Source organism: Giraffa tippelskirchi, chromosome 2 (assembly GCF_054371585.1).
Source record: "Giraffa tippelskirchi isolate mGirTip1 chromosome 2, T2T-mGirTip1v1.2.pri, whole genome shotgun sequence".
Classification (NCBI taxonomy): Eukaryota; Metazoa; Chordata; class Mammalia; order Artiodactyla; family Giraffidae; genus Giraffa; species Giraffa tippelskirchi.
In genome coordinates, this window is record NC_137276.1 from 26,460,935 (window position 1) to 26,488,577 (window position 27,643).

Below are 27,643 nucleotides of genomic sequence, written 5' to 3' on the forward strand. Positions count from 1 at the left end.
TGAGCTCCCCAGGTGATTCGGATGGATAGGGCATCCTGGCAAGGGGACTGGTGCAGGGACCTAGAGCCGCCCGGTCTCCTCTGAAGGTGGAAGGCGCAAACGTCTTAACCCTGGGTCGGAGACCTCACAGCAGGCACCGGGGGAAAAGTTCAGCAGAGTCGCTCTGAGGTTGTGTGGGGGACCCTCCCTCTGAGGCCTCGCCCAGGAAGGCATGTCTTTGGTGTGGGTTCAGGTGAGAGGAACAGAAATGGTGAGAACAATAGGCCAGATTGTGTGGGTCTTCTCCAGTCAGCAGTCCTGCCCACCTCCTGGGCCAGGCAGCCGTCCACAGTGGCCTGAGGCAGTCAGTAGTCCAGAGCATGACTGAGCACTGGGAACTGGGGTGACACTGGGAATGAGGTCCTGAAATGCCTTCATTTCAGAAAAGTCTACAGATCTTCCACATGCTAACTTCCCTCCTGTGCATCTATGTCTCAGCCAGAAGGCCAGTTTGGTTGTTCAATGGGGCAGAGTGTTTTCTAGGCACCGACTCTGTGCTGGGTGCAGAGCTAAGACTCATGGACACCAGAATGAATCACACATCTCTGAAATGCTCACAGCCTCCTGAAACAGGTTCAGAGTGGGTTCCGAGGATCAACTGAGGCAGAATCAGCTGGAGTGGTTTGTTTAAAACATAGACGCCCAGTTTCAACAAACATACCACTCTGGTGAGGGGTGTTGATACTGGGAGAGGTTGTGCAAGCATGGAGGCGGGGATAGAAGGGAACCCTCTGTACCTTTTGCTCAGTTTTTCTGTGAACCTAAAACTGCTCTATTAAAGAAAATGTAGATGCCTGAGCCTCCAAAACCCAGGTATACTTATGCAGAATTGTAGATGATGAGGTTCTGACATCTGTGATTTTGGAAAGCCCTCTGCAGAATCTCATTCACTGTAAAGTTTGAGAACCAGTGGAAATTAGCTACTTAGATTTTTTTTAAACAATCCCAAATTTATGTTCATTGTGTAAAGTACATATAAACAAGAAGATGGAAATTAAAACCACTTGTAACCCTACCCATCTAATATAATCATCCTTAGCATTTTATTGAATACCCTCTAGGTGTGTGTGTGTGTGTTTAGACATATGTGTAGCATCCATGTATACCTGACACTATGCTAAAGCCCTGGGGACAAAGATGAGAGAAAGAATGGTCTTGGTATGGAATACCCACAGTCATGGAAAATGATGATTGGTGCAGCTTGAGGCCCTGCCTTAGATACCCACTCACCTTCTCTTACCTGTCCCCCACAGGTATACATCATCAATGTGACCTGGTCTGACTCCACATCCCAGACCATCTACCGGAGGTACAGCAAGTTCTTTGACCTGCAGGTGAGTGAGTCTGAGCTCAGATGGGGCCTGGTTCCATATGAAGTGGCCTGAGTCTCTGGTGGGCTAGCCTGTCTCATTTCTCACTCATCCAGAGACCTCCTTCCAACAATCTCACGGTCAGAGTTTAGGCAGATCAGAGGGATGGAGGAGGGAACCTCGGCAGTCAAGCTGGGCTGAGCTCAGTCTTGGATGTTGCAGACAGACACTTGGGGCTATGTTGACTTCTTAACATGACTGTTAACAGTCATGCTTTGTCACCCTCCTGCATTTGGAGGCTGGGAAGAGAGGCAAGAGGATGGCCGTGGGTGCTGTGTGCCTGAGCAGACATGTGTCTATAAACATACAGAGTGAGACACAAGCCACCACATCATTGTAGGCAAAGAAAAGCAAACACACAGAAAAGACTGAAACAGAAAATAAGCAATGTCTTGAACTACAGACACAAACTGGGCATACCACTGTGTCAGTCTAACTGAATGAGGCTCTGCTGTCCTGTTTGTATGCATGCATAATATGTGTGTCTCTTTCCCATACCCAGGCATGTCACATGGGGGATGGTAGCATGGATCCCACAGCTCCACTGTAGATGCCTCCCTTGATGTCAATTAATTTGGCTAGGCTTCTTTAGGTCACAAGCAATAGTTTCACGCTCATACTGGCTTAGATGAAAACGAGACTTGGTTGGAATGATATACCAGGGAAGCTTATGCAGTCAACCAGATGGTGGAAGGGAGAGTGAGACAGTGGCTCCAAGAATGCCTGAAACCAGGGCTGCTCTCCCTCTGTCTTGTCTTGGCTTCTGTCTGGGCACTGTCCTCAGTAGTTTGGCAGTCAGTAGCTCCCACATTTCCTACCTTGTGGTTTCCAACAGCATAGACTGCCTCTCTCCCAGTTCTAAATTGAAAAACCCCAGGCAAGACTCTGACTGGCCTGACTTAGGTCAGGTGCCCTCTCTGCACCAATCATTACAGCCGAGGCTGGAGGGGCATGAACACCGACATGACCACTAGGGGGCCCACCCCTGTTTATCAGAAGCTGAGAGCTTCCAGACTCTTCCTTAGGGCTATGAGCCTGGTTTGCTGCTGCTGCTAAGTCGCTTCAGTCGTGTCCAACTCTGTGCGACCCCATAGACGGCAGCCCACCAGGCTCCTCCGCCCCTGGGATTCTCCAGGCAAGAACACTGGAGTGGGTTGCCATTTCCTTCTCCAATGCATGAAAGTGAAAAGTGAAAGTGAAGTAGCTCAGTCGTGTCCAACTCTTAGCAACCCCATGGACTGCAGCCTACCAGGCTCCTCCGTCCATGGGATTTTCCAGGCAAGAGTACTGGAGTGGGGTGCCATCGCCCACCCCTGTTTATCAGAAGCTGAGAGCTTCCAGACTCTTCCTTAGGGCTATGAGTCTGGTTTAGGCCTATTAAAAACACAAAGAAGAGACATCCACCGCTGGCCCTCACAACCAAGGTCCACTTCTTCCTCTGGTGGTGAGTCATCTCGGAGATGCCAGGCTTGCATGTTTACCTCCAAGTACTTGATTTTATCCCATTGTTCTTATGGCTCTCCTATGAGATGAGCCAGAGGTGAGCCAGCTTCCTGTATTACAAATCCTCTCTTAATCTAACAATATGGGATTGAGAGCCACTCCTCACCCTCCTCACTTCCTCCTCTTCCCTCGTCAATTCCTGTCCAGTCTCCTTGTGTCCTTCTGGTGTAAACTGTTGGAATTTGCTGATACCCCCTCAATGGGTATAGTGTGCTGGACAGGAAATGATCACTTAGTTGGGGAGAGGAAACCCTGAAAGGACTCATTGATGAGCCAGAAGGGGTCTGAGAGCCAGCGGAAACTCTCAAATCAGAACTTTTCTTCCCCCCTTTTCTGTTCTATTCCCCCATCCCCTCCCTAGTTACAGAATCTCACAAGAAAGGAATGCTGTTTCCCCCACTTCTCCCTTGCCTGGAGGGCTCATTTCCTGTGTGTCGAGAGGGGACACATGGCATGAAGCCGTTTGTGCGATGCGCTGGCCCTAGTCGTGAGCGTGGCCAGGCCTGTCCACACGGGTCATCGCCACCCGGTAGATGCAGTTTGGAAAGGGTGGTTCTTCGGAATTTAACCTTTCAACCAAGTAGCTTTGGGAACCCGTTTTTTCAGAACTGGACAGAAAGACATATAATGGCATTCATTTTAGAAAGCCTTTCTCATTTATCAAGATCTCTGATTTTAATATGGCGGCTCCTATAAGAGGAAGAATAAACAGCATTGCTAATTCCATCTCTGGTCACTGGTGGCTCTCAGATCTCAGTTCTGAGCTGAGGCACTGGGAACGCATTTCCTGGGCCAGTTGCTGGCTCTGTCACTCTGTAACTCCGGACAGGTTCCTTAACTTCTCCACTTTCTCATCTGTAGAATGAAGATTCGAATTGTACCCACCCAGTAGGGTTGTTGTGAGGATTAAATGAGTGAATCCATGTTTTTCCCGACACATGGTTGTCTAGTACATTACTCAGTGTTAATGGTGACAAGAATGCTGGGCTGCCTGGTTGAAGGGTGAGGGGGCTTAGTACCTCCTGTTATGGTATTGCTTTCTTGTTTCCCTCCCTTGGCTTCACTCTGTTGAGGAGCTGTGCAGTGCCCATTCCTCTGTCAGAGTGTTCAGAGCCCCAGAGGCTCTCTCTGGAGCTTGCCACTCGGGCAGGATGAAGTGAGTTGGGAGTGGGGATGTGGCCCACAGAGGCCTGCTGTCAGAATCCTTCTACTCCTCCCCTTGTGGGCTGAGCTCATGTTGGAACCCTGGAAGTCCTGGGCTGACTAAGCCAGCCTGGGGAAAGCTGCTTAACTGGCTTTACTACCTTATGGTTCTGAGTTTTCTGGGGACCATATACTTTATATCCCAAATATTGCAGGAGATATACTAGAAAGTTATTCATTGTCTACCTGAGATTCATATTTTATCCTTTGTCCTGTACTTTCGGAGAAGGCAATGGCACCCCACTCCAGTACTCTTGCCTGGAAAATCCCATGGACGGAGGAGCCTGGTGGGCTGCAGTCCATGGGGTCTCGAAGAGTCAGACACAAGTGAGTGACTTCACTTTCACTATTCACTTTCATGCATTGGAGAAGCCAATGGCAACCCACTCCAGAATTCTTGCCTGGAAAATCCCAGGGACGGGGGAGCCTGGTGGGCTGCCATCTATGGGGTCGCACAGAGTCGGACATGACTGAAGCGACTTAGCAGCAGCAGCAGCAGCAGCCTGTATTTTCACTTGCTCAATCTGGCAGCCTTAGGCTGACTGTGCATGGTGAGGGTGGAAGTATAAAGACGAGGAAGCCAAGGCTGGAGTGAATTGGCCTTTACAAAGGCCTCCACCACATGTGCACTTTTGCAGAGCAGAAGTGGCCCAGGCTGAGGGGCACTCAGTTGTGAAGAACAAGGTCCTGTCTTTCTAGAGGTCTGTATCTGATGGGGGAAATAGGCTTTTAAGCAATTAAGTCCACTATAGATGAAATGAATACTAGATTGAGGTACAAGTAACATGCTGAGGGATGGAGAGGAAGGAAAGGACATTCTTCTTGGGAGGGGGCAGCTAAGAAGATGCACATATGGTTTTGATTGGTGACAGAAGCCAAGCGTGATAGAGCCACCCACCCCCACTCCAGTTTGAGGGGATTTGGTTGCTTTTTGAGATTTATAGTTATTGGGGTAAAATGTGTCCCTAACTTATGTCATAGTTTGTTCATTTATGTCTGCTTGTCTGCCTTCTTTTCATATGTCCATCTATCCATCCATCCATCCATCCATTTATCCTCAATCCATCCAGTCTTAAGTGCCTACCTTCTATGTCCCAGGCAGGATGCCAGGCTCTGGGTGGGGATTTATTGGTGAGCAAAAGCAGATCTGGTTACTGCTTTTATGGGACTTGCAGCTTAGTGAGGGAAGACAGATTTTAGTTTAAAATATACATACATATTATTGTATACTCTGCTAAATACTGCAAAGAAAAGCACTATAGACATAGGGAAACATTATACTCTGTTATAAGAGCAGGCTTCCCTGAAGAAGTTAGTTTATCTGACAAATCAGTGAGTTCTTATACTTTATCTTGGGGATCAGAGTTTCTTTTGTGCATCCCTTCAGACATGCATGAATGTACCTATACAATTCAGATCACCATCTTGGTCATTCACACCCACCTCAAACCCTTCCAAGGGCCCTAGAAGAGGACCCCCTACTCTGCCCCACAGCTTCTCCTCTCCCTGTGTCTTCTGCCTTGAGCCTTCAGACTCAGTGGTTCTCCCACCTTCTCACACAGGAGGCTACTCCCTGAACCCAGCTCCTCTTCCTGCCCTCTGGGAAGCAGCAGATATGGAGCCTTTAGACTTGTGCTATCCAGTGCAGTGGCCACTAGCCACATGCGGCTAGTTACATTTAAGTTAATTAAAAAACTTAAATTTTAAAAATTAAAAAGTTTAATTTTTTAAATAATTTTTTATTTACTTGTTTATCTGGCTGTTCTGGGTCTTCACGGCTGTGCAGGCTTTCTCTAGTTGCGGCAAGTGGGGGCTAGTCTTCATTGCAGTGCTCAGGCTTCTCATTGCCATTACTTCTCCTGTTGTACAGCATGGGCTCTAGGTGCGTGGGCTTCAGGAGTCACAGCTCGTGAGCTCTAGAGCACAGTGAGCTCTACAGCAGATACAGAACTTTTCTATCATCTCAGGATGTTCTGTTTGCCTGGGCTGCCTCTGACCATCTGGGACACACAACAGGCCCCATCTGGCTTTATGCCCACCCAGGCATGCTCCGCCACTTCCCAAGGCCTCCCCAGTTGTCCTCTAACATCTTCCAGGGCCCCTGCAGCAGGAGGGAGACTGCATTCCACCATGACTTGCCCCATCCATAGAGCAGTTCAAATTCAACAACTCTTCCAAACACCTCTTCTAGAAATCAGGTCAGTTACTAGAGAGGACTTCTAAGGGCATTTCAGATATCACGTTGGGAATAGAGAGAGGAGAGGCTTTTGGTCTCTAAGTGGAAATTGGTTCCTTCTAAAAATTATTCACCACTCAGTGCTATCTGACCAGGAAAGGGACCTGTCCCAGAGGGAGCCGGTGGGGACAGTGTCTGATGTGGAGGCCTGTTTGCTTATAAAGAGCTTGGGTTATAGGAAGTAGACATGGAGGTGGAGTTAAGGGGAGAAGGAGGAGGGAGAAGGGCTGCAGATGCTTTTAAGTTGCCTTCTTTTTGGTGCTGGACCATATTTCCAGCCTCTGTAAATTTCCTTGCACAGCTCCTTCACTGTTAAGTGTCTCCCCCAAGGCCTGGCCCCATTGAGGAAGGACCGGAAGGCTCTCTGAAGCTCCGGCTCCATCGAAGGTTGTTTCACAATCTGATTACAAGACTCGGGGATGCAGTAATTGCTCTGCAAACATTGACTCCATAGTGCTGCTGATCCTTTAGTCTGAACTCCGGCCAGTGAGTGCACAGGGTCAATATTTGATCAGACCAGGGAGAGGCCCTTTAGCCTCCCTGACACTGTTTGGAAGATAGAGTTAAGAAAGCTGTTCAGGTTTGCTCATTTGCTCCAAAGGACTTAACCTATTTTGAAGATCTTTTTTTATCTCTCTTCCTTATTCATCTCTCCAGCCTCTCCACCCACTTACCCACCCAGGGTCGTACTCACTTTTCAGCCCTCCAATAGCCAGGCTAATGATGGATGAAGAAAACTATAATCCTTGAATCATTAATAACCAACCTTAGGAGGGATGTGTATGTGTGGGGGGACATATTCTGATGTAATGTATGGAGAGTCATAGGATCACAGCATTTTTATAACTAGAATTCTACTTCCAGTCCATCGTTTCACTGGTAAACATCTATGTTCATTTTTCTATTCATTAAATTTATATGAACTTTAGTTTGATGTCCAGAGCAGGCCTCAGCTCGGGTCAAACTGGGGTGATCCTGGTGTGTGCAGGGGTCAACCTGAGAGTAGCAGAGCTGTCTGGGGGAGGTGTCTTTCTTCCCGGCTCTTTTAATCATCAAAGCAAGCTCTGTGTTGTTTGAGATCATTGACCCTAGACTAAAGCCTGGGGGAGGTAACTTGCCAAGTTCTAAGAAGAGTTTTATACCCGGGATTCTAGAGAGTTCTGGCACCTGATGTGGCAGTTCTAGAACCAGCGGTGCGATGAGCTGAGGGTCATTGTGATTGCTCACAGGGCCCAGACAGACAAGAACGTTGACCTTAACTGAGGTCAGTCCCCGATCCCAGGAAGCCTCCTATTGTTTGCCACGGCAAAAATGGGAACATAGAGGGTGTCTAAGTAAACTGTTGTCTCATACCACTTTGTACAGCAGTCAAAAAAGATGAGATTGTCCTGTGGATGGAGCGCTAAGAAATGTTAATGAATGACCAATGCAAGTTTCAAAAAATTGTATGACAGTAGTTATTCAAAAACAAGATATAGCTTTTACAAGTGCATACACAGAATAAATATATAATTATTCTTAAAAGGTCTGGAAGGATGCATTCCAAATTGGTAATTGAGTTATCTCTGGAAGAGATTTGGGGACATGGATAGGAGGAATGGCTTGGTTAAAGGGGAACCATAGCTTTATTTGTAATGTTTTACTTTTTTAAAAAAGGAGAATGGGTTCATATATTATTTACAACATTTATCATTTATATATAGTAATTAAAAGGATACCTGTGGGAGGAGGTGGGAAAAGTGAGAGGTCTAAAATAAACTATGTCTCTCCTGGTCATTACGGTATTTGTGGTGGTGGTTGTTCAGTCCCTCAGTCGTGTCTGACTCTTTGCGGACACATGGACTACAGCACGCCAGGCTTCCCTGTCCTTCACCATCTCCTGGAGCTTGCTCAAACTCATGTCCATTGAGTCTGTGATGCCCTCCAACCATCTCATCCTCTGTCGTCCCCTTCTCCTTCCGCCTTCAATCTTTCCCAGCATCAGAGTTTTTTCTAATGAGTCAGCTCTTCGCATCAGGTGTCCAAAGTATTGGAGCTTCAGCTTCAGCATCAGTCCTTCCAATGAATATCCAGGATTGATTTCCTTTAGGATTGACTGGTTTCATCTCCTTGCAGTCCAAGGGACTCTCAAGAGTCTTCTCCAACACCACAGCTCAAAAGCATCAATTCTTCAGTGTTCAGCCTTCTTTATGGTCCAACTCTCACATCCGTACATGACTACTAGGAAAACCATAGCATACCTTATAGTATAATGGGACAGAAAACATACAGGTTAAAAAAAATAGACATGAAGAACATATCTAACAAGGTAAACAAAGTGAAAATGATGATTAAAATCATATTACCTCATATTTCCTGAGCCAGCATTCTATTCCTGCAGAATAAAACTGATTAGACTCCATTACAGCAAACCCCAGAGCTGTGTCCAAATTATCTTGTCAAACTGGAATCTTGTGTTCAAATATTGCATACAGCACATGAACATGTGTGTATTGGGCCAAGAGACACTGGGGTGGCGGTTCTTGTGTCATGATGAACCACACTGAGAGCTTCATGGCTATGGAGTGTGGTGGTTAAGGGTAGGTATTCCAGGGCTAGGGAGGTTGGATTCCAAGACCAGCTCTATCACTTACTAGCTGTATATAACCCTCAGTGAGTTATTTAACCTCTCTGTACCTCGGTTTTCTCATCTGTGTAATGGGGATAATAAAAATACCTGCCTCATGGGTAGGATAGTAAGAATGAAATGAGACAATCCATTTAAAGAAAGCCCTAAGAACAGTGATTGGTGTGAAACCCCTAGACAGAGAAGCTGAGACTTCATCAGTTAGGTCCTCAGAAACTTAACTCCAAGAAAAAAAATAGCTGGACATCCCCACTCTAGCTGGAGGCCAAGGTTTCTTCCTGTGCCCTGTTTATACTGTACTTTCACCAGATGAAGTTTATACTTCACTTACACGAAGTAGTTATGTCTGCCGCCTCTGTCTATGAGAGAGGCAGGTGGTGGTGGTAAGGGTTTCACAGATAAACTCTTTGACCTCCAAAGTGTAATTAATTACCAACCCACCTTCCTCTGTTAGGAAAACACAGCTGTTTAGAAAGTAATTATTGATCAACAGTTTCTCCTTGCCCTTGGAAAGAGGCATCTTTCAAATTCCTGATGGGCACAGGGGGGTTCAGGGGAGCCCTGTGGGGATTCCAATAGCTCCTGAGAATTCTGTGGCTGGCCTCCCCTCCCCCAGGAGCTGGCTCTGCCTCAGCAGCTCCCTTTCATCTGGCCCCATGGCCTGAGGGTGAACTCCCATTTCCTCTCTGTCTCTACTGATTTCCACTTTGGCAGTTCTGCCTAGCATAGGGGTGAGGATGGGGGAGGGCCGTGGGGTGTCTGTTCTCCAGAGAGTGTTAGGCGGGAAGGCCTGGGGAAATGGCATCTCCAGGCCAGCTCAGGATGGAAAGCTGTTGACCACTGAGTTGGAATCCTGGGTTGCTTGGCGGATTTATTTATTTATTTATTTATAAACTGGAAGGCGGGTTTATTTTTTTCTGCTCTAAGCAGATGGAATTTGCATAGTTTGTACAGTGATGCCTTCTTGTGCAGTTTCTTCAACTCCATGGGTTTAGGAATGACCTTGTACACGAGGGTTCTCGCAGGTCCCGAATAGATGGGGAGAGGTGGCCGTAGGCAGTGTACATGGGAGAGGGTCTCTGCACATCTGTGCCAGGTGCATGCTGTCAGCCACCCCCACCGCCTGCCCTGGGCAGAGCCTAAGGATGCAAAGAGAAGAGAGGGGCTTGTCCAAAGGTCTGAAGCAGCCCAGAGCTGTGAAATCCTCGCCATGCTGCAATTGCCTTGGGGAAATTAATCTTTTTGAATACAGATGAGTACTTGGTCTGTGAGTGCCTGTTTTGGTACCTGCATGTGTTTGGTGAATTGGTCTTCCTGACCAATGATCTGTAGGTGATCTTGGCACATGTCTCCAGAGGAGTTCCTCAGGGACCAAACCATGTCTGGCAAGACCCTCACTGGAACCACCAAGGAGTCAGGAGCCACCTCTATCTTGTTCTCTTTGTTCATCCTCCCTTGGGGTCAAGGTGGAATTATCACACCGTAGGAGAAAATGTAGACATTGACAAAATTTGTAAGAAAAGCTGGAATGTCCTCTGGATGGTAAATGTTGGCATGAACAGTTGGCTCTAAGCTTCTGGGTGAAACCTGGTAAGGGTGGACACTGAGGGGCTTAGAGGGGGCTGCCTGCTCCCCCGGTGACTGTCCTGCAGGGCGGATGAAAAACGTGTCTTTCAGGGAGAGAAACCAGCTATGTGCAAATACCATAAAATGGGAGGTATTTTCTTGCCAACCAGCTTTAACCAGATCTGCTGGAGAATTGGGGTGGAAGTCATCTACCAGGAAGATAGCTTATCTAGCACTCATGCTGCCGCTTTCTGGTCTGGTGCCCACAACAGGCATCACTGATCGAGCACGGTACATTCTTATCCTCTGTCAATGGCTGACATTGTTCATCGATCCAGAGCCTGGGATCTCAGAGTCTTTCTAAAACAAAACCCCAGATATCTTCAGGAAGACACTACCTATCAATCGGCAGTGGTACCTTGAGATGAAACTATCGGCCGTCCCCTGATGTAGTTCATTTCCTTTGTTTGACAGATGAGGAAATGAGGCCCTACAAAGGGGAAGTGGCTCTTCTACATCACAGGGCCAGCAAGTGACCGCAGGACTAGGACTTGGGTTCTCTAGCTTTAGTTCATTCCAGTCTGGAATTCTAGCCTCCCCTCCAGAAGTTTTCTTTCTGTTTTTGGCTGAGGAGGGCAGGAAGCCCCACTGCATCATCAAGAGAGCTCCTGGAGGGCAGGGGAGGGCAACCATTCACCCTCCCTGGAGAGAAGAGGCCTGTGTACAGCAGAAGACTTCTCTCTGGCTCCCAGAAAGGTCCAACCTGCTGCTGCCTGGCACTCAATCCATGTCCTACCTGCCACTGCCCACGTCTCTTATTGGATAACAAACCCCGGCTTTGCCAGAGGCAGCATCTGAGTCAGGCCACACCACCTGCCTGACCGCTCTGAGGTGTGCACCTTGTTTTCCTGGCATGAGGGTGTCATGGCAGGGTGTGTTTGGGTGTTACGTTAGGCCTTGCCGCCCTCACCTCCCTCCTCCTCTGGTCTCAGGCCGCAAGGTCTGACCTAGAAAACCCAGCTCTGCCTGCACCGGACCCCCCATCGACCCCTCTTATATAACCAAGGGAAGGTTGGCTGGGAAATGGATGGGGGCACAGTGTCCCCTTCAAACTGGAAGATGAAGGGAAGGAAGATCTATGGTGGTGGCCAGGTGAGTGATGTATGTGTGTGTGTGTATGTGTGTGTTTGCTCTGTGAAGCCTTTAGCTGTGACCAAGTCACTCCCTTCCCACAGGAAGGAATTTCAGATTAATCTTGGTACCTTGGAGGAGTGCCAGCTACATGCCTGCACAAGGCCTGGTAACGGGGATCCCAAGGGGAAAAGTCAGGGTCGTCCTGGGTGGAAAAGCCAGGCTGACAGCCTTGGCCTGAGCCAGAGCTGTCAGCTGGTAGGAGAATCAAGGTAGGGCAGAAGGCATAGAATGAGTGAGCAACCCCTGGTGTGGACCACTGCGATCAGGCCTGCCACTTGGGCACCCCAGCAGACTTGCTGAGGTCTCAGCATCCATGCACCCCTCCCCCAGAGTAGCAGCAGTTGGTTTTGCTTTTGCCTCTTGAGGAGCTGGGATGGCCAAGGTAAACTGTGGGAGCCTGAGCTATGGGTTGTTTGAAGGAAGACAGACCCCAGGTGAGCCAGAGGTGCCAGCTACACTGATTCCGTCACTGTCTCCCCATCACTCTGGTGGGCCTCAGCCCCCACGTGATGTTAGGGGCTGCCATTCCAGGATCTCAGGGCCATTTCCTCAGGCCAGGCTATTGTACTAGTTATTGGAGACTTGGAGTTCTTTCCTTTTTATCCAAATTTTAGCTAGAGCCAAGGAAAAAGATTTTAGTTCCTCAGAGACCTTCACAGTTGGGTGGTGACATCAGGCTCCAGAAGAGCTCATGGGTTTCTGGAATCAACTCCCCAACTTTCTGAGTGGAGCAGTTTGTCCCAGTGGTGGGACGCTCAGGCTTTGTTGTCAGACAGACTTACATGAGTGTGACCTCAGCCCCACCTCTTATCAGCTATATGACCCTGAGCCATTACTGGCCTCCAAGAGACTCAGCCTTCTCATCTGCTAAGTAAGTAAGTGTTAGTTGCCCAGTTGTGCCCAACTCTTTGTGATCCCATGGACTGCAGCCCACCAGGCTCTTCTGTCCATGAGATTTTCCAGGCAAGGATACTGGAGTGGATTGCCATTTCCTTCTCCAGGGGATCTCCCCGACCCAGGGATTGAACCTGGGTCTCCTGCACTGCAGGCAAATTCTTTACCGACTGAGCTAATGACTCTAATTGCAGAAGTAGCTTCATAGAGACCTCACAAGATTTCCAGGAGACAAGACACAGGCAACCTTTCCTGCTGAGCCTGGAGCAGCTCTGGAGCATCACTAGGGTGGCGATCACTGCCCTGTGAACACTGATCCTGTCCAGCCTGGATGAGGGAAACATTTTCCCAGCCATGAAAGGGTCCTAGACACCCCCAAGCTGCAGTGAAGTAGTGCTCCAGGGCTGGCCAAAAGACAGCCCCACACACAAGCCAGGGTCTGGCTCCGTCTGCTAATTAGGGAGCATTTATCTGGTGCCCAGCAGAACAAAGTGGCTGGGAGTGGAGTGTGGGGTGGGGTGGGGGGGTGGTGCTGGGGTGGAGGCTAGGAATGGGGCGGGTGCGGGGGCGTCCCTGGGGCTAAATGGACCACATTCAGATATACCTTTAAAAAAATCCACCCAAACAGGAAGCATGAGGCTGGTGTCTAGCTGGAGTTGGGAGGCTCTGGTATTTGACAAGCGGCCTTTCTTCCCTCTGAGACTCCATCTCTGGTGAAGACCATTCCGGCTGGCTCCCCAAGGAGACTGGGTTGTTTTTATCCTGAGATTCCCAGGGCTCCACCCCTCATCTTGGAACCTTGTGAGGAGGAATCCCCAGTGGGAGGGTGGAGTGGAAGCCCTCTCTGGGTGCTGGGCCCTGCCTACCCCTCCCGCCATCTCACAGAGCACTGGGACAGGGACCAGGACGGGCCAGGAAATCTACCACACATAGGAGGACTCAAAGCCGTGAGTTTTTATCCATCGTGTAATGAATTAAGGGGACACTTTGCGTCAGTTTGAAATACCTGGGTTTCCTGGCTGCGTAGTTGAGAATTGAGGTAAGGTCAGGTGGAGCTGCAAAACCACGCTCTCCGCCCACAGGTGAGGGGCCAGGACCCAGACCAGCAGTCTAGCTCTGAGATCCACACGCTAAACCCTTCTGTCCACTCTAACCTGTAACTTTGATGTGGACCCTGTGTGGGCCAGAGCACTGCAGAGCCAGCCTGGGAGACCCCAGCACCTCAGAGGGGAGGAGGGTCCTTTCCCTCACTTGCCAGGAAGGCTTCAGCCTCAGAGCAGGCGGTGCTGAGCTGGCTACTGGAGGTGGGTGCTGCCCTGACCCCCTGCCCAGGCTGGGGAGGGTCTGGGCTGGGACGAGAGCAAGAGCGAGAGAAATTGTCCATTTCTCTGCATCTGTTCATTTCCTTTTCCCTTGAGTCTTGGATTCCCCCAGTGGGGACTCTCTCTGCCTCTCTCTTTCCCCAGTTTGTCTGTTATCTCTCTCTGTCTCCCAAGGGTCTCTGAATCTCGGCCTGTCTCTGGGCATGGCTCTGTTCATCCCTGTGGCCTTTCCCCAGCCTCCTTTCTAGAGGCTTTTCTCTGGCTCTGGTACGTCTTTGTCAGTCTCTGGGCCTCTCTTGTCTGAATCTCTTCCCCGGAGATACTGCCAGGTCCCAGGCTGGCATGTGGGAGAAGAGCAGGTGAGGGCCTGACCCTGGTCTGTATGGGGTCAGACCTGACTGCAATGAGCGGGGGCTTGGCAAGTCTGCACCCTCAAGGGCAAAAGCCTGTGGTGGGGAGTGGGGCTCCTTCCCCTTCTCAGGGACTCTGGGGCCTCAAAATTAACCTTTTTCCTGATGATGGCTTATGTATAGAATCCAATGACAGCCTTGGCACCCTGGTTCGGGGGGCTGTCCTGCCTCCAGAGGGCACACATGATGGCCAGCTGTTGGCTCTTCCCCCCCTTTCCCCCACCTGCTCACAACCCTCACCTGGGCTTCCCAGAGAGTCGGGCTCGGGGTTCCTGTGGTTGGGGTGGGCACAGGGAGGGCAGGAATCACAGGCTGGCTCCTCCCCTTCTCTGGCTGGACAGAGGGTCTTCTCTCTGTTCCATCCCCTAATCCCTTCCTGCCCTATGCTAGCTGTTCCTCCAGGGCCACCATCCCCTGCTGCTGTCCTCACTAGAAATAGCTGAGCAGGGGGCATTTGCCCAGACCAGGGAGTGGCCCTTGCAGGGTCAGGCTGGCCCCCAAAATACCCCACCAGCTGTCAGGGATCAGGGTTAGATAGGACACCACGAATAGCTTGGGCAGGGCTCCACTCTCCTTAGGCCTCTTCTCTCAGCGAGGGCGAGTTCTCTGGGCCCAGCCTCTGTCGTCAGCTAGAAGGCAGGTGGGGGTGAGCACCTGACTGTGTTTGCTGAGCACCTGCTAGGGGCCAGTCACTGGGTCCAGGGCGGGATTGAGGGGGTGGAGACAGATGACCATGAGCTGACCACAGGCTGACTCTTGGAGGCCTCTCCACGTATAAGTCACATGAACGCCTGCAGCTCAGTCCCTACCTAGGCGCCTCCCTCCTCCTTCCCCTCCTCCCTCCTTCCCTCTCTCAGTCACTGCACCATCTCTCACCCCTGCAGAGCCCTCCTCTCTGCCCCTGGCCCTTTGGCCAAGCCCCTCTGATTCTTCCCTCACATCCACGGCCTTGTTACCAGGCTTCCCAGCACTCCAGTCCATCCTCTTCCATCTGCTTCTCTGCATTGCAGCCAGTCAGCTCTTCTTCTCTATTGTTTATTTTTTTAATTCTGAATTTTTTTAATCCTGCAGAAAATACTATAATACATCAGTGGACCTTCTAATTAACACATGTTTACATTTTGCCACGTTTTATTCACACGCTTATTTTAAATTGAGGTATACTTGGCATCCCTTGTGGCTCAGCTCGTAAAGAATCTGCCTGCAATGTGGGAGACCTGGGTTTGATTCCTGGGTTGGGATGATCCCCTGGAGAAGGGAAAGGCTACCCACTCCAGTATTCTGGCCTGGAGAATTCCACGGACTATACAGTCCATCGGGTTGCAAAGAGTCGGACACGACTGAGCGACTTTCACTTCACATACTTGACAACAAGTACTTTTTTTTCAAGAAATAAAATGGTGCCGATAGAGGAGGTGTCTGATAAATGCTAGATGCCCTTTCTCCTGCCTTGGGTCTTACTGAGAAGGTGGAACTGGAGGTAGGTCTAGGGGAAGGGCTGGTTTGGTGGACTGAGAAGATGTCCACCTGTGCGGGCACCTGTGTGTGTGAAGGTGTGGAGGCAGGACTGCCCACCCCTATCACGGTCAGGGGATCCCAGCCTCGTGGAGGACGGAGCTGGGCAGGGAGGACCACGGGTGCCAGCAGGCCTCAAGCAGCCAAGCCCTTTCCCCCTCAGCCCTTCCTCCTCCTCCTGCACCTCGTGCTAGATGGGCAGCTGCCGAGTTTATGAGGTCGCGAGAGGAAGCCATCACCTGGGTCGGCAGCAGCACTGCCACCTGGACAGGCAGCCTGCAGCTGGGCACCAGGGTGGGCTCCGTGGGGAGCTCTTCCTCTTGCGTTTCCTGGTTCCCTGGCAGGAGTCAGGTTCTCCCCATCAGGAAAGCCTCGTTAAACCAGCTGGCCTGGCCACAGAGCCTGGGGAGGGCAAGGCTGGCCTGGGTGGCTTGCCTCACTGCATGGGCTGCTTGTCTAGGCTCCCCCGGCAACTCTGCCTGAGTGCGAGTTTTTGCTTCGGGGATTTTTCTTTATTTCTTCTGAGCCCCTTTTACCTTCCCCTTCTACAAATTGTGAAGAGACACTAGGACACCCTTGGCCTAAAGGGCCTCTAGAAGGGAGAAAAGGCCTTGTTATTCAGTAGCTAAGTCGTGTCTGACTTTCTGTGATTCCATGGTCTGTAGCATGCCAGGCTCCTCTGTCTGTATCCTGGAGTTTGCTCAGATTCATGTCCCTCAAGTCAGTGATGCCATCCAACCATCTCATCCTCTGTCACCCTCTTCTCCTCCTGCCCTCAATCTTACCCAGCATCAGGGTCTTTTCTAATGAGTCAACTCTGCATCAGATGGCCAAAGTATTGGAGCTTCAGCTTCAGCATCAGTCCTCCCAATGAATATTCAGGGTTGATTTCCTTTAGGATTGACTGGTTTGATCTCCTTGCTGTCCAGCACTCTCAAGAGTCTTTTCCAGCACCACAGTTTGAAAGCATCAATTCTTCAGTGCTCAGACTTTATGGTCCAGCTCTCACGTTCGTACATGACTGCTGCCTCCTGTGGGCTAAATGGCCAACCTCAGTGACCAGGAAGGGAGTCATCAGAGCAGTGACCCTGGATGCCATCAGCCAGATCAGGGCACTTGGGCCCCCCAGGGCAGCTGTTAGGAGTACCTGAGGTGCCAAAGGAATTCAAATCCAGTTGGGACCACCCCCAACCTGGCCCGTCCCCGTGCCATATCCTGTCCAAAGACAAGTCTGCACATCCTCAAAATGAGCCCAGCTCCACCCTCTTCCTCTCTGTCCACTCTGCCCCCACCCTGGTCCAGCCCCATCATATTCCACCTGGCAGTTGAACCAACCTTCTTGGGGATCTCCCCGCTTGTGCTCTTGTCTTCCCACCCATCAGTGATCCTTCTAAAAATAAATCAGATCGTATCATCCACCCTTTTATAACCTTTCTGAAAGCCTTTCTTTCTTTTGAGAATGAACTCCCAATTTCTTACCCCACCCACCTGCTCTTCCAGATGTCCCCTGCCATCCTCCTTCCCTGACTCTCAGCTCACCTGCTTGATCCTGGGGCACCAGTGCAGTGCTGCCTTGGGGCCTTCGCCATTGCTCTTGCCACTGCTTGGAATGCCCTTTCCCCAGGTCTTCAAGCAGCCGACTCCTTCTGGGTTCAGACCTCCTGTGTCCACCTCCCAGACAGGCCTTCCTTGATCACTTCCTCAGAAAGCCCCCCAACCCTGTTGCATTGGCCTTCCCAGGTGGCGCTCGTGGTAAAGAACCCACCTGCCAATGCAGGAGATGCAAGAGACTCGGGTTCAATCCCTGGGTCAGGAAGATCCCTTGGAGGAGCAAATGGCAACCCACTCCAGTATTCTTGCCTGGAGAATTCCATAGACAGAAGAGCCTGGCAGACTACAGTCCATGAGGTCCCACAGAGTCCGACATGACTGAAGCGACTTTGCACAGATGCACCTGTCACATTGTCACATTCTGTTGTCTTCAAGACATTTATCACTGTGATAAATTATCTTCTTAACTGTTTGTCTATTGTTTATGTCTCGTCCTTGTTGGAATGTGAGCTTGAGGAGAGCAAAATCTTGCTTGTTCATCAACTTCTATTTTCCCAGTGCCTAGAACAGCGCCTGACACAGAGCAGATGTTCAGGAAATTGTCATCGAATGAATGGATTGGATGTGTGGTGAGCTGGCACTGAGAAAAGGGAATGGGCGAGAGAGGCCCAAGGCCTTCTTCTCCATGGCAAAGATGAGATCTGCTGCTTAGCTCCCATTCCCCCTGGTGGGTGCCCGTCTTTGCTTGTAGACTGAACTTGCCATTGGGAACGCTTGTAAGGATTAGCTGAAACAGAAAGTAACTTTCAACTTTAAAACTACTAGAAAACAACAGTGACAAATTCGAGAACAAGGTGCATCTGGAAAGCAAGAATATAATGCCAAGAAAAAATATGCAAAGAATACTAAAAGTGAAATACTAAATGTGAAATTAAAAATGTCATTGCAACATAAGACATTCAGTAGAGGGTCTGGGGGGGAGGAATAAAGAAATTTTCTAAAAGATTAACATACAAAACTTGGAAGAAAAGTTAAGACATAGACGATCAACCCAGAAGAGTCAATATCTGTTGAATAGGAGTTCTTACATGAGAGAACAGAGAATATAACAGAGAGGGAGAGAAATTAATGAAAGCAAGTTTTTTAATAATGAAAATAGTATGTGTTTTGGGTTGAGTGTTCTTTTAAATACTTCTGGTTGATTCTTTTCAAAGATGGCCACAGCGGCATCTCCTGTTCCACGTGACTTTTGCAGTGAGACTTTGTTACTTTCAGTACAGAGTCGTTTTTCTCTACTCTTAATCCTGTGCTTATCCTGAATCTTCCACTTGAAGATATCCTTATCTGTAAGAAATGCATGATTAAATAGCTAATTATCTTTGTAAAAAAGATAAAAAATCAGAGAGAGGATGTTCTAATAAGAGAGAGGATGGAAATGAGGTTTGAAGTACCTCTTTCGCTCCCTATTTCCCTTCTTGTTTTTAGTAACGTTTTCTTTGGGATAGCACAGATTAGTGACAGAAGAATACATGTCATATTTTTAGGGGAAAATTTTATTTTCCAGTTTGAACGCTTCTATTTTGAAAGAATTTGAAATTTTGTTTGAAATTTTGTTACCATGTATATATATATATGTATGTATGTATTACTTACACAAAATATTTTTGTGTATTGCTGTAAAATAAATAATGCTATAAAAGAAGATTTTTGCCTTGGAAGAATTAATGCCATTTTTTAATGAAAGAAAAGTCTATGCATGGAAATAAAGTATATCTTTGGTTTATGGTGGGGGAAGAAAGATTAGCTAAAATCCCTGTGGCAAACTGCTGGCTTTCAAGTTTTAATGTACACGAACTACTTAACATCTTGTTTAAGTGCAGGTCCTAATTCAGCAAGTCTCCCCGGGGTTTGAGATTCTGCATTTCCATCAGCTCTTAGGTTAGTTTCAGGATCACAGCTTGAGTAGTGAGGCCAGGGAGTATTGGAAAGATACATTTGAAGCCCTTCTTCTCCATCCCTTTCTGTTTCTCCCTTCTGTTTAAATGTGGTCAATCTCCCCTTTGGCCATGGTCCTTTGTGATCAGACAGGAATTTGACCTGGTGAATCTGGTGAAGAACACTGCTCCAGCACTTCCCAGGAGCTGCCAAGGGTGGTGTGAGTGGCCTCAGAGGGGTGGTGTGCTTGTCACTGGAGGTGTTCCTGTGAGCTTAAATGGTCATGTGTCAGAGGTGTCATGAGCCCTGTGTGAGGAGAAGGAGGCTCCTCTGTACAGTTTCACCTTGTGCCTCTGTGTGCCTTCTGCAAACTTGTGGAACCAGGATCTCAAGTTGGGGCTCATTCACCTGTGACTTTTACAGGTCGTCTGGCAAGCCTCAATCCCCACCCTTCTCAGTCCTTCCTTTTGGCATTCTAAATACTGTATGTGCGATTTGGTAGGCAGGGCAGGGGGAGAAGGGGTGATGGCTTGGCTTTAGGAATAGTTCAATCATGTAGGAATGTAATGCCTGACTTGATTGGATATAGGAGTGGGGGGGGTGTCTGCATTTTATATTGTCTTCCCACCTTCAATTTGGTTCAACAGACCTTAATTTAGAACTCCTTTGCATTAGTCAGGACAAGTTAATTGCCGTGTAACAAACTCTCAGTGATTCAGTACAATGGAGGTTTATTTCTTGCTCATGTCATAGACCAAAACAAGCTCTACTCCAAGTAGTCACTCAGGGAATCCAGACTCTCCCATCTGGTGACTCAATTCCCCATGCATCTCTGTTTCTACCCAGCAAAAGAGGGAGAAGAGAGTGCGAAAAATTGCAGGGAGATTTTATGGTTGCCTGATGGAGGTGCATATCATCCCTGCTCATATTCCACTGATCAGAATTCAGTCACATGACTGTACTTCCCAGCAAGGAAGGCTGGGAAATGTAGTCTAGCTGTGTGCCCAGCTATGTCTCAGACATTGTGATGAACAGTGGGCACAGTTGCTTACAAGAGACTCACAGGCTTTTGAAAGGAGGCAGGTGTATGAACAAATCATTACCATATAGTAGTAAGTGCGGCTCTAGAAGTGTGACTGAACCACAGAAGCAATCTAGAGAAGGAAGTCAAGAAGGGCTAAAGGCCTCAGAGGTGGTAGATTGGATTCCAGGAGAGAGGAACAGAATGTGCAAAAGCACAGAGTTCTGGAACAGCATGTGGTATCCAAGGAGGATGCTGGCCGGCCATGCATTGTGTGGGGACCTGCAGTAGTAGCAGGACACACGACTGGAGAGATCAGGCGGGGCAGAGGTCGTGAATGGGCTTGTGTCTCACGGGAGGCTGACAGCCAACAAAGGGCTCAAAGCTGAGATGAAACAGCCAGATGGGGGTAGATTACAGCAACATCAGGGGTGGTATGTACTTAGCACTCTCCTCACCAGAACCTTTGGAGAGGTTTTATGTGTGTTTTGGCCTCTTGTGCTGTGGGGTGTCTGACAGAAGAAGATGTGGGAAGGTGCGCAGGGGACTGATCCAAGTCACCAGCTACAGCAGCACCCCTGGGTATGCCCTGGGCCTGTGTCGCTTCTGCCAGGTTCACCCGACAGCCCAGGTCTCATCAGTGACTTCCAGTAGTTCCAGGGTCACTCAGGCAGGGGAGAGTCAAGCTCTTGGGAAGTGAGGGTGCCATATTGCTAGGGCCAGGCCACAGGGAAGAGCTGGACTCTGCACAGTGATCTCAGCCTCTGTAGCCCATTCTTCATGTTTTCCTTTTACACAAGCCTGGGAGGGGAGAGGCGAGGATGGAGTCCAAAAGTACCCTTACCCTTTTGGAAGAGAGAAGAAAATATGGAAGCAAGACACGTGGAGAAGGGGAGGGAGAGGAAGGCAAGGACGTTGGATTGTCCACTGGTAGCATCCCACTTGGCTTCTTTCCCAGAAAGCAGGGTTAAGGCAGCACCACGGAACCTGCTTTGACATCTCACTGCCTAAATAGCAGCCTAGGCCCAGGACCACCGAGGGTCTGTCTTGGCCTCATCTCTGCCAGGAATGTGCTGTCTTCGCCCCAGACTTTGACCTGACTTTGATCCCACGGCTTGTCGGAGAACACAATTCTGGGCCATTTGGAGGGATGATCAGGATGAGAGAATGAAGATACACTGGGGCTGGGGCTGTGATTCAGCTAGACAGAGAAGGTGGAGGTCTGTCCACCCTCGGCCCCTCCCTCCTTCCTCACCTCCTTGTGGGCCTCTCACTGTTAGTTTTTTTAATTGATTAATTAATTTAGGCTGTGGTGGGCCTTCATTGCTACAATGTAGCCTTTCTCTAGTTGTGGCAAGCGGGGTCCACTCTTCATTGCCACGCATGGGCTTCTCACTGAGGTGGCTTCTCTTGTTGCGGAGCACAGGCTCTAGGTGCACGGACGTCAGTAGTCTTGGCTTGCAGGCTCTAGGGTGCGGGCTCAGTATCTGTGGCACATGGGCTTAGTTGCTCCGCAGCTCGTGGGGATCTTCCTGGTCTGGGGGTGGAACCTGTGTCCCTTGCATTGCAAGGTGGATTCTTAACCACCAGGGAAACCCCCTTCTCACTCTTTGCTGACAGTCCTTAGGGGTCCAGGTGGGAGAGGAAAATGTCAGGCAACCCTGAGACCTTGTGAGGGGTTTCTGGTGAGGTTAGGGGATAGAGAGACACCTCTCCCCAGGAGGGACCAGAGTGACCTTAGCCAGGACCCCGCTGGAACTGCCAGCCCAGTGTGGGCAGGCTCACCTTAGGTGACCTTATTCTCTGTGGAGAGCGTCTGTGCTGACACCCTGGACCGGTCCCAGGCTTTCTCTGGGGATTCGTCCCCACACAGATGTCTCTTTCCCCACTGCTCCATCCATGTCCCGGACAGACTTGTCTTTCCAGGATTCCACTTTCACATGGATCCGTCTGCTCAGCATCCTCTAGGGGCTCCCTCTTGCCCTGAAGAGGAAATCCAAGTTCTTCCTTCTTGTGTCAGATGACTGTCCAGCCAACTTCTTACGCCGCCCGGCACTCACTCTTGCAGCCCCAACACCCGGCTCCCACAGCCCCCCTGCTTTCCTGGGCGTGAGAGGAAGGAGGACCCAGACAGCAACACGGGGGTGTTGGGAGGAGATCGGGGTATAGCTCCAATTCCACGGCAGGAAACCATGTCTCAGGCCCTGTGAGTCCTGGGGAAGCTCTGCTCATTCTCAGAGCCGGGCTTAGAGCTGACAGAATCCAGAATCTCTGACCCAGTCTTTGGTCCCTAGCTTTCCAGGTGTTCAGCTGCTGTAGCATTACTCCTTTCCTTCCTGGTCCAGGGAAGCATGGGCCATGTGCGTTGGACTGTGAAGTTACAGGTGAGGGACCCGGAAGTCCTTTCAACCATCGATAGTGACGGCAGGGTAGCGTGGCTGACAGCCGGGAGCAGCTCCCTCAAAGCAGAAAGGGCTGGAGGAGGAACAGGAAGATCCATCCCACTGGAGCTTCTTCACCTTGGAAAGGGTGACCTCATTTATCAAGCATATATGTAAGCCAAGCACTGTGCTCACCTGTGTAATCTCATTCAATCCACATACCACAGTGGGGAGGCTGTTTTCACTCACTGCCCTCTTAAAGATGAGAAAACTGGATCCCAGAGAGGTTAAGTGACCTGGTCAGTGTCACATAGCCAGGACGGGATGGAACTGGAACCCTCCGCCCTTGACTCCCACCCGATGCTCTTTCTCCAAAGGTTGTGGGTCTGCATGGTGGAGGTGTGTGGAAGGAGCCCCCTAGGTAGTTTCAGTGGGGAGAGAAGGCCGCCACTGGTTTGGACACTTTCTAGGATGAGGCCATTGTGCATATCCCTGCTTCTTCACTCTGCATCTCTCGGTGGGTGCTGCAGGCCTCACCACGTTAATGTCAAACACATCCCAGCCAGCTCCCACGCACCCGCTGAGCTGCTGGGAAAGCCAGAGGTCTCCTCCCCAAACAGCCCACGCACACCAGCTGGGAAGCTCCCCAGGGGCCCCTGGAGGCTCACAGTGGGGCCAGGCCTGGCCAAGACACCTCCCAGACCCGTCTGTCCCTCATGGGCTCCACGCCTCCGTGACCTCAGGGCTGTAGGTTCCCAAGCACTTTCCCTGGCACTGGGCATACAGGCTAGCGCCATACCAAGGGTGATGCTGATGACAGCAGTGATAATAATAGCTCACGTGTGGGGGCCACTTACTCTGTGCCACGCTCTGTGCCAAGTACTTTACACACATTATCTCATCGAATCCTCTCACCCACCCCATCAGGCAGGTTCTATAACTGTCCTCATTTCGCAGATGAGGAAACTGATTTGAATCCAGATCTGAGTAGCTACGTACCGTTTATCATTATTCACATTTTCCAAAACGTTGTACAGGCATCTTGAGAGTGCAAGAAGAGGCTTTGGGGTAATATATGGGCTAATTCTTTCTCTTTTCGTAGTTATGTATTGTTTCAATGTGTGCTGGGGTTAGGGGGTGAAGTCTTATGTGTTCCCCAAATGCGTATGTTGAAGCTATAATCCCCAGCACCTCAGAATGTGACCTTATTTGGAAATAGGCTTGTTGCAGATGCAATTAGTTAAGATGAGGTCATACTGGTGGGCCCCTAATCCAGTGACTGATATCCTTATAAAAAGGAGAAATTTGGACACAGACAGGCACACAGGGAGAATGCCATGTGAAGATGAAGCCAGAGACGGGGTGATGCTTCCACAAGCCAAGGAACACTGAAGATTGCCAGCAAATCACAGAAACTAGGAGAGAGGCATGGAACAGAGCCTCTCGCACAGACCTCAGAGGGAGCTAGCCCTGCCAACACCTTGTTCTCAGACTTTCGGACTCCAGAACTGAAACAATGTATTTCCATTGTTTAAGCCATTCAGTTTGTGATGTTTTGTTGTGGTGACCCTAGCAAGTTAATCTAGTTAGAATATGAGTGTGTGTGTGTGTGTGTGTGTGTGTGTGTGTGTGTGTGTGTGTGTGTGTTCCTTGTTAGCTCAGCTGGTAAAGAATCTGCCTGCAACACAGGTGACCCTGGTTTGATTCCTGGGTCAGGACAATCCCCTGGAGAAGGGATAGGCTACCCACTCCAGTATTCTTGGGCTTCCCTGGTGGCTCAGACAGTAAAGAATCCACCTGCAATACAGGAGACCTGGATTCCATCCCTGGGTTGGGAAGATCCCTGGAGAAGGAAATAGCAACTCACTCCAGTCTTCTTGCCTGGAGAATCCCCATGGACAGAAGAGCCTGGAGGGCTACAGTCCATGGGGTCGCAAGAGTCGGACACGACTGAGCAACTAAGCACAGCACACACATATAGTTTGTGTACACACACACGTGTGCGCTCACACACACACACACACACACACCCCGATACACTTAGGATTTCATAGACATTATTGCTTTGGATGTGGCTTTTGATAGGCTGAATAATGCTCCCCCACAGAGATGTCCCCATTCTAATTCCTGGGACCTGGGCTTGTTACCTTCTGTGGTGAAAAGAGCTTTTTAGATTTGATTAAGGATCTTGAAAGGGGAGAGTATTCTCGATTATCCAGGTGAGCCTCATGTAATCACCAGGTTCCTTAGAAGGAGGAGGCAGGAGATTCAGAGGAGATGTGACAGTGGAAGCAGAGATTGATGTGCTTTGGAGACGGAGGATAGGGCCATGAACCCAGAAGAATGGGTGGCCTCTGGAAGCTGAAAGTGGCAAGGAAACCAAGTCTCCACGCTGAGCTTCGGGAAGGAAATATCTCTGCTGACACCTGGAATTTTAGCCCCCTAGGACTCATTTTGCACTTCTGACCTGAGCTCTAAGAAAATTAGTTTGTGTTCTTTTAAGGCACTGAGCCGTAGTAATTTGTTATAGCAGTAATAGGAAACTAATATACAATAAAAATAGGTATTTAAGTTTTTCCAGAAAGGGACTCAAAGAAAAGTAATAGATAGATCGTAGTAGTAGCATCGATCCCATGTAGGGAATGGAGCTTGTACCTATATTTGGGGAACTCTGTGCTGCCCTGCCTCCAGGGGGAACTGCATCATTTGGGGAAACTCCATGGCCTGGGCTTCACTCTCACCTGTCACTCCTTTGCTCTGTGCTGTTGAGCAAGTTACTTAACTTCTCTGTGCACCTGTCTCCTTGCCTATAAAACACAGGATGAATCGCACCTACGTTGTTTGCAGCACGCAGTAATCACTCTGTTTTGCCTCGATCATTGCTCAATATTCTAATCCTCTCGAATTCTCTTAACAGCCCTGAGAGGCAGGCAGGGGAGGATCCATTTGTGGATCATTTTTGAGCACCTGGCTCCTGCTAGTCAGTTGCTTCTGCATGGTTGTTCATAGTGGGTGCAGAGGCCAGAGCACTTGTGAGCTTGTGAACCACCCCACCCCTGGGTCTCCTTAGTCACCAGACCTCAGCTCTGGGAGGGCAGGAGCGCCCCTAGCATCGGGGTTGCAGAGTCAGACTCAGAATCAAGGAACCCTTGCTTGAGAGTATGTTGTATTTGTACACATGATGACAAGCCGGTGCTTTCTGGAGAGGGGACCTTGGGGTAAGCAAGGCCAAATTGAGGTGCCTGGGCTTCCTGGGGAGGATAACAATTTGATGTTCCCTTCAAATTGGTGGTCTTTAAATATGTGTTCAGACTGTCTTCAGCGTCTGTGGGAAAGTGTCGGGGGAGAGTGGTACCCAAAACCTCCTCTGTTGCCCTGAGTTGTTCATCTCAGACTCTCAGCAAAGCAAAGCACCCACCCGTTTCCAGACTCAGCACTTAGACAGCAGTTTAGTGAGTAAGGGCTATTACTCGAGCAGGCATCTGGGGCATTTCACCTGCCATCCCCCACTGCAGAGTCTCCCCATCCACATGCAGTACCAGCCTCGAGATGAGCTCTGGAATGGATCCCTTCTCCACGTCGTCACATTTTCTGTGATGCTTTCAGATACCATGACTCCCCCTACCCCATCCTTGTGGAGCAGCACACCAGGCCTCTGCCTGTATCCTGCTCTGGGGCCAGCTGTGTGGTCATCCCCAAATCACTGGAATAAATGATCAGGGGCCTCCACCCCAGATCCCACCACTTTCTCCAACACATGGCAGCGTTTCATGGAATTCATGACAAGTCATTGCACTCCAATCTGAATGCTTCCTCTAGCAGTCCTGAAACTCCCACTGCCAAGCCTTTGTATCGGCCATTTTTCCCTCTAGAATGCCCTCTTCCCCTTTCTCCACCTCCCCTTAACGTAAGGCCTACATCTAACGTGTCCTCCTCTAAGAAGTCTGCTTTTCTTCCTCCAGCCACATCAGTCTTGTGCTTTCCTAAGCCCCCATCACATGCTTTTTATGCCTCTCAGAAGCCTGGCACTCATCTAACACTACTGGCTAAGCCTCTTGTGCCTGTGTGGATTTCCCAGCTCCCAGTCACATCATGGACCATGACATACACTCTTCACAAATCCCACTCTTTCAGTGCCTGGAACATCATGGTAATGGCTTGATTGAGAAGGGATTGGAAGTCATGAAAGCTTGCACGCTTTCCAGAAAATGTTCAAGGACGACTTCTTAGGCTTGTTAAGGACTTTGGAACCCAGGATGGGCTCTCTCACAAAGCTGGCGTGTGTACCAACACCCTGAGCCTTCAGTGTGGCTTGTGCCCATTCCCCAGCCACCAAATGCATCCAAGGCAGGCAGCTCCTTGCCAGAGTGGAGGGGTCCTCTTTACCCTTTGTCTCTTCTGCTGCTGCTTCAGGGATACCTAAGGTGTCAAGTATGTTCCCCAAAGACTCTAGTGGGTTTGGCAAGAGAGCCTGTATCCTTCCTATCCATCCTCAACCTCTCCTTATCTTGGGAATTCTCTGAGCAGATGCCAGGCTGCCTCATGGCTGTGCTGCCCCTCTCTGGGTACAGAGCATGTCTCCTGCAGCCTCTTCTCTGGGTCCTTGTATCTTCCCTGTGAGTTGCATCATCTTCCCCCATTGCACAGACAAGAATAAGTGCCTTGCACAGGGTCACTGTTCAGCCAGTGTCGTTTGGAGCCCAGGCTCCAGACTCGAGTGCTGTACTCAGGACTCTGTGTGCAGCTGCTCCTGGGGTGACAAAGAGAGAATTATCATGACTCCTCTCTGCTGTAGAGCCCTGGTATCTTATTCTTTCTTTTATTATTGTGCTAAAATATGCATAACATCAATCTTAACATTTTTGTAGTATGGTAAA

At 49.6% G+C, this 27,643-nt stretch overlaps 1 protein-coding gene across 11 annotated transcripts in view; it reads left to right on the forward strand.

Annotated features, from left to right (window-relative positions):
- Positions 1–27,643, forward strand: part of SH3PXD2A (SH3 and PX domains 2A) — a 243,862-nt gene that overhangs the window by 56,930 nt on the left and 159,289 nt on the right. For 5 of the 11 annotated variants that reach the window (XM_081543957.1, XM_081543719.1, XM_081543741.1 and 2 more), the window contains exon 2: positions 1,293–1,373. Coding sequence is in view for 5 of the 11 variants with exons in the window: in XM_081543719.1 (XP_081399845.1) it covers positions 1,293–1,373 (81 nt within the window). In the remaining 6 variants the exon portion in view is untranslated. Of the gene's footprint in view, positions 1–1,292; positions 1,374–20,603; positions 20,820–22,679; positions 22,940–27,643 lie in introns of those variants that run through there. The other 6 variants (XM_081543911.1, XM_081543774.1, XM_081543790.1 and 3 more) reach the window with 5 other exon arrangements.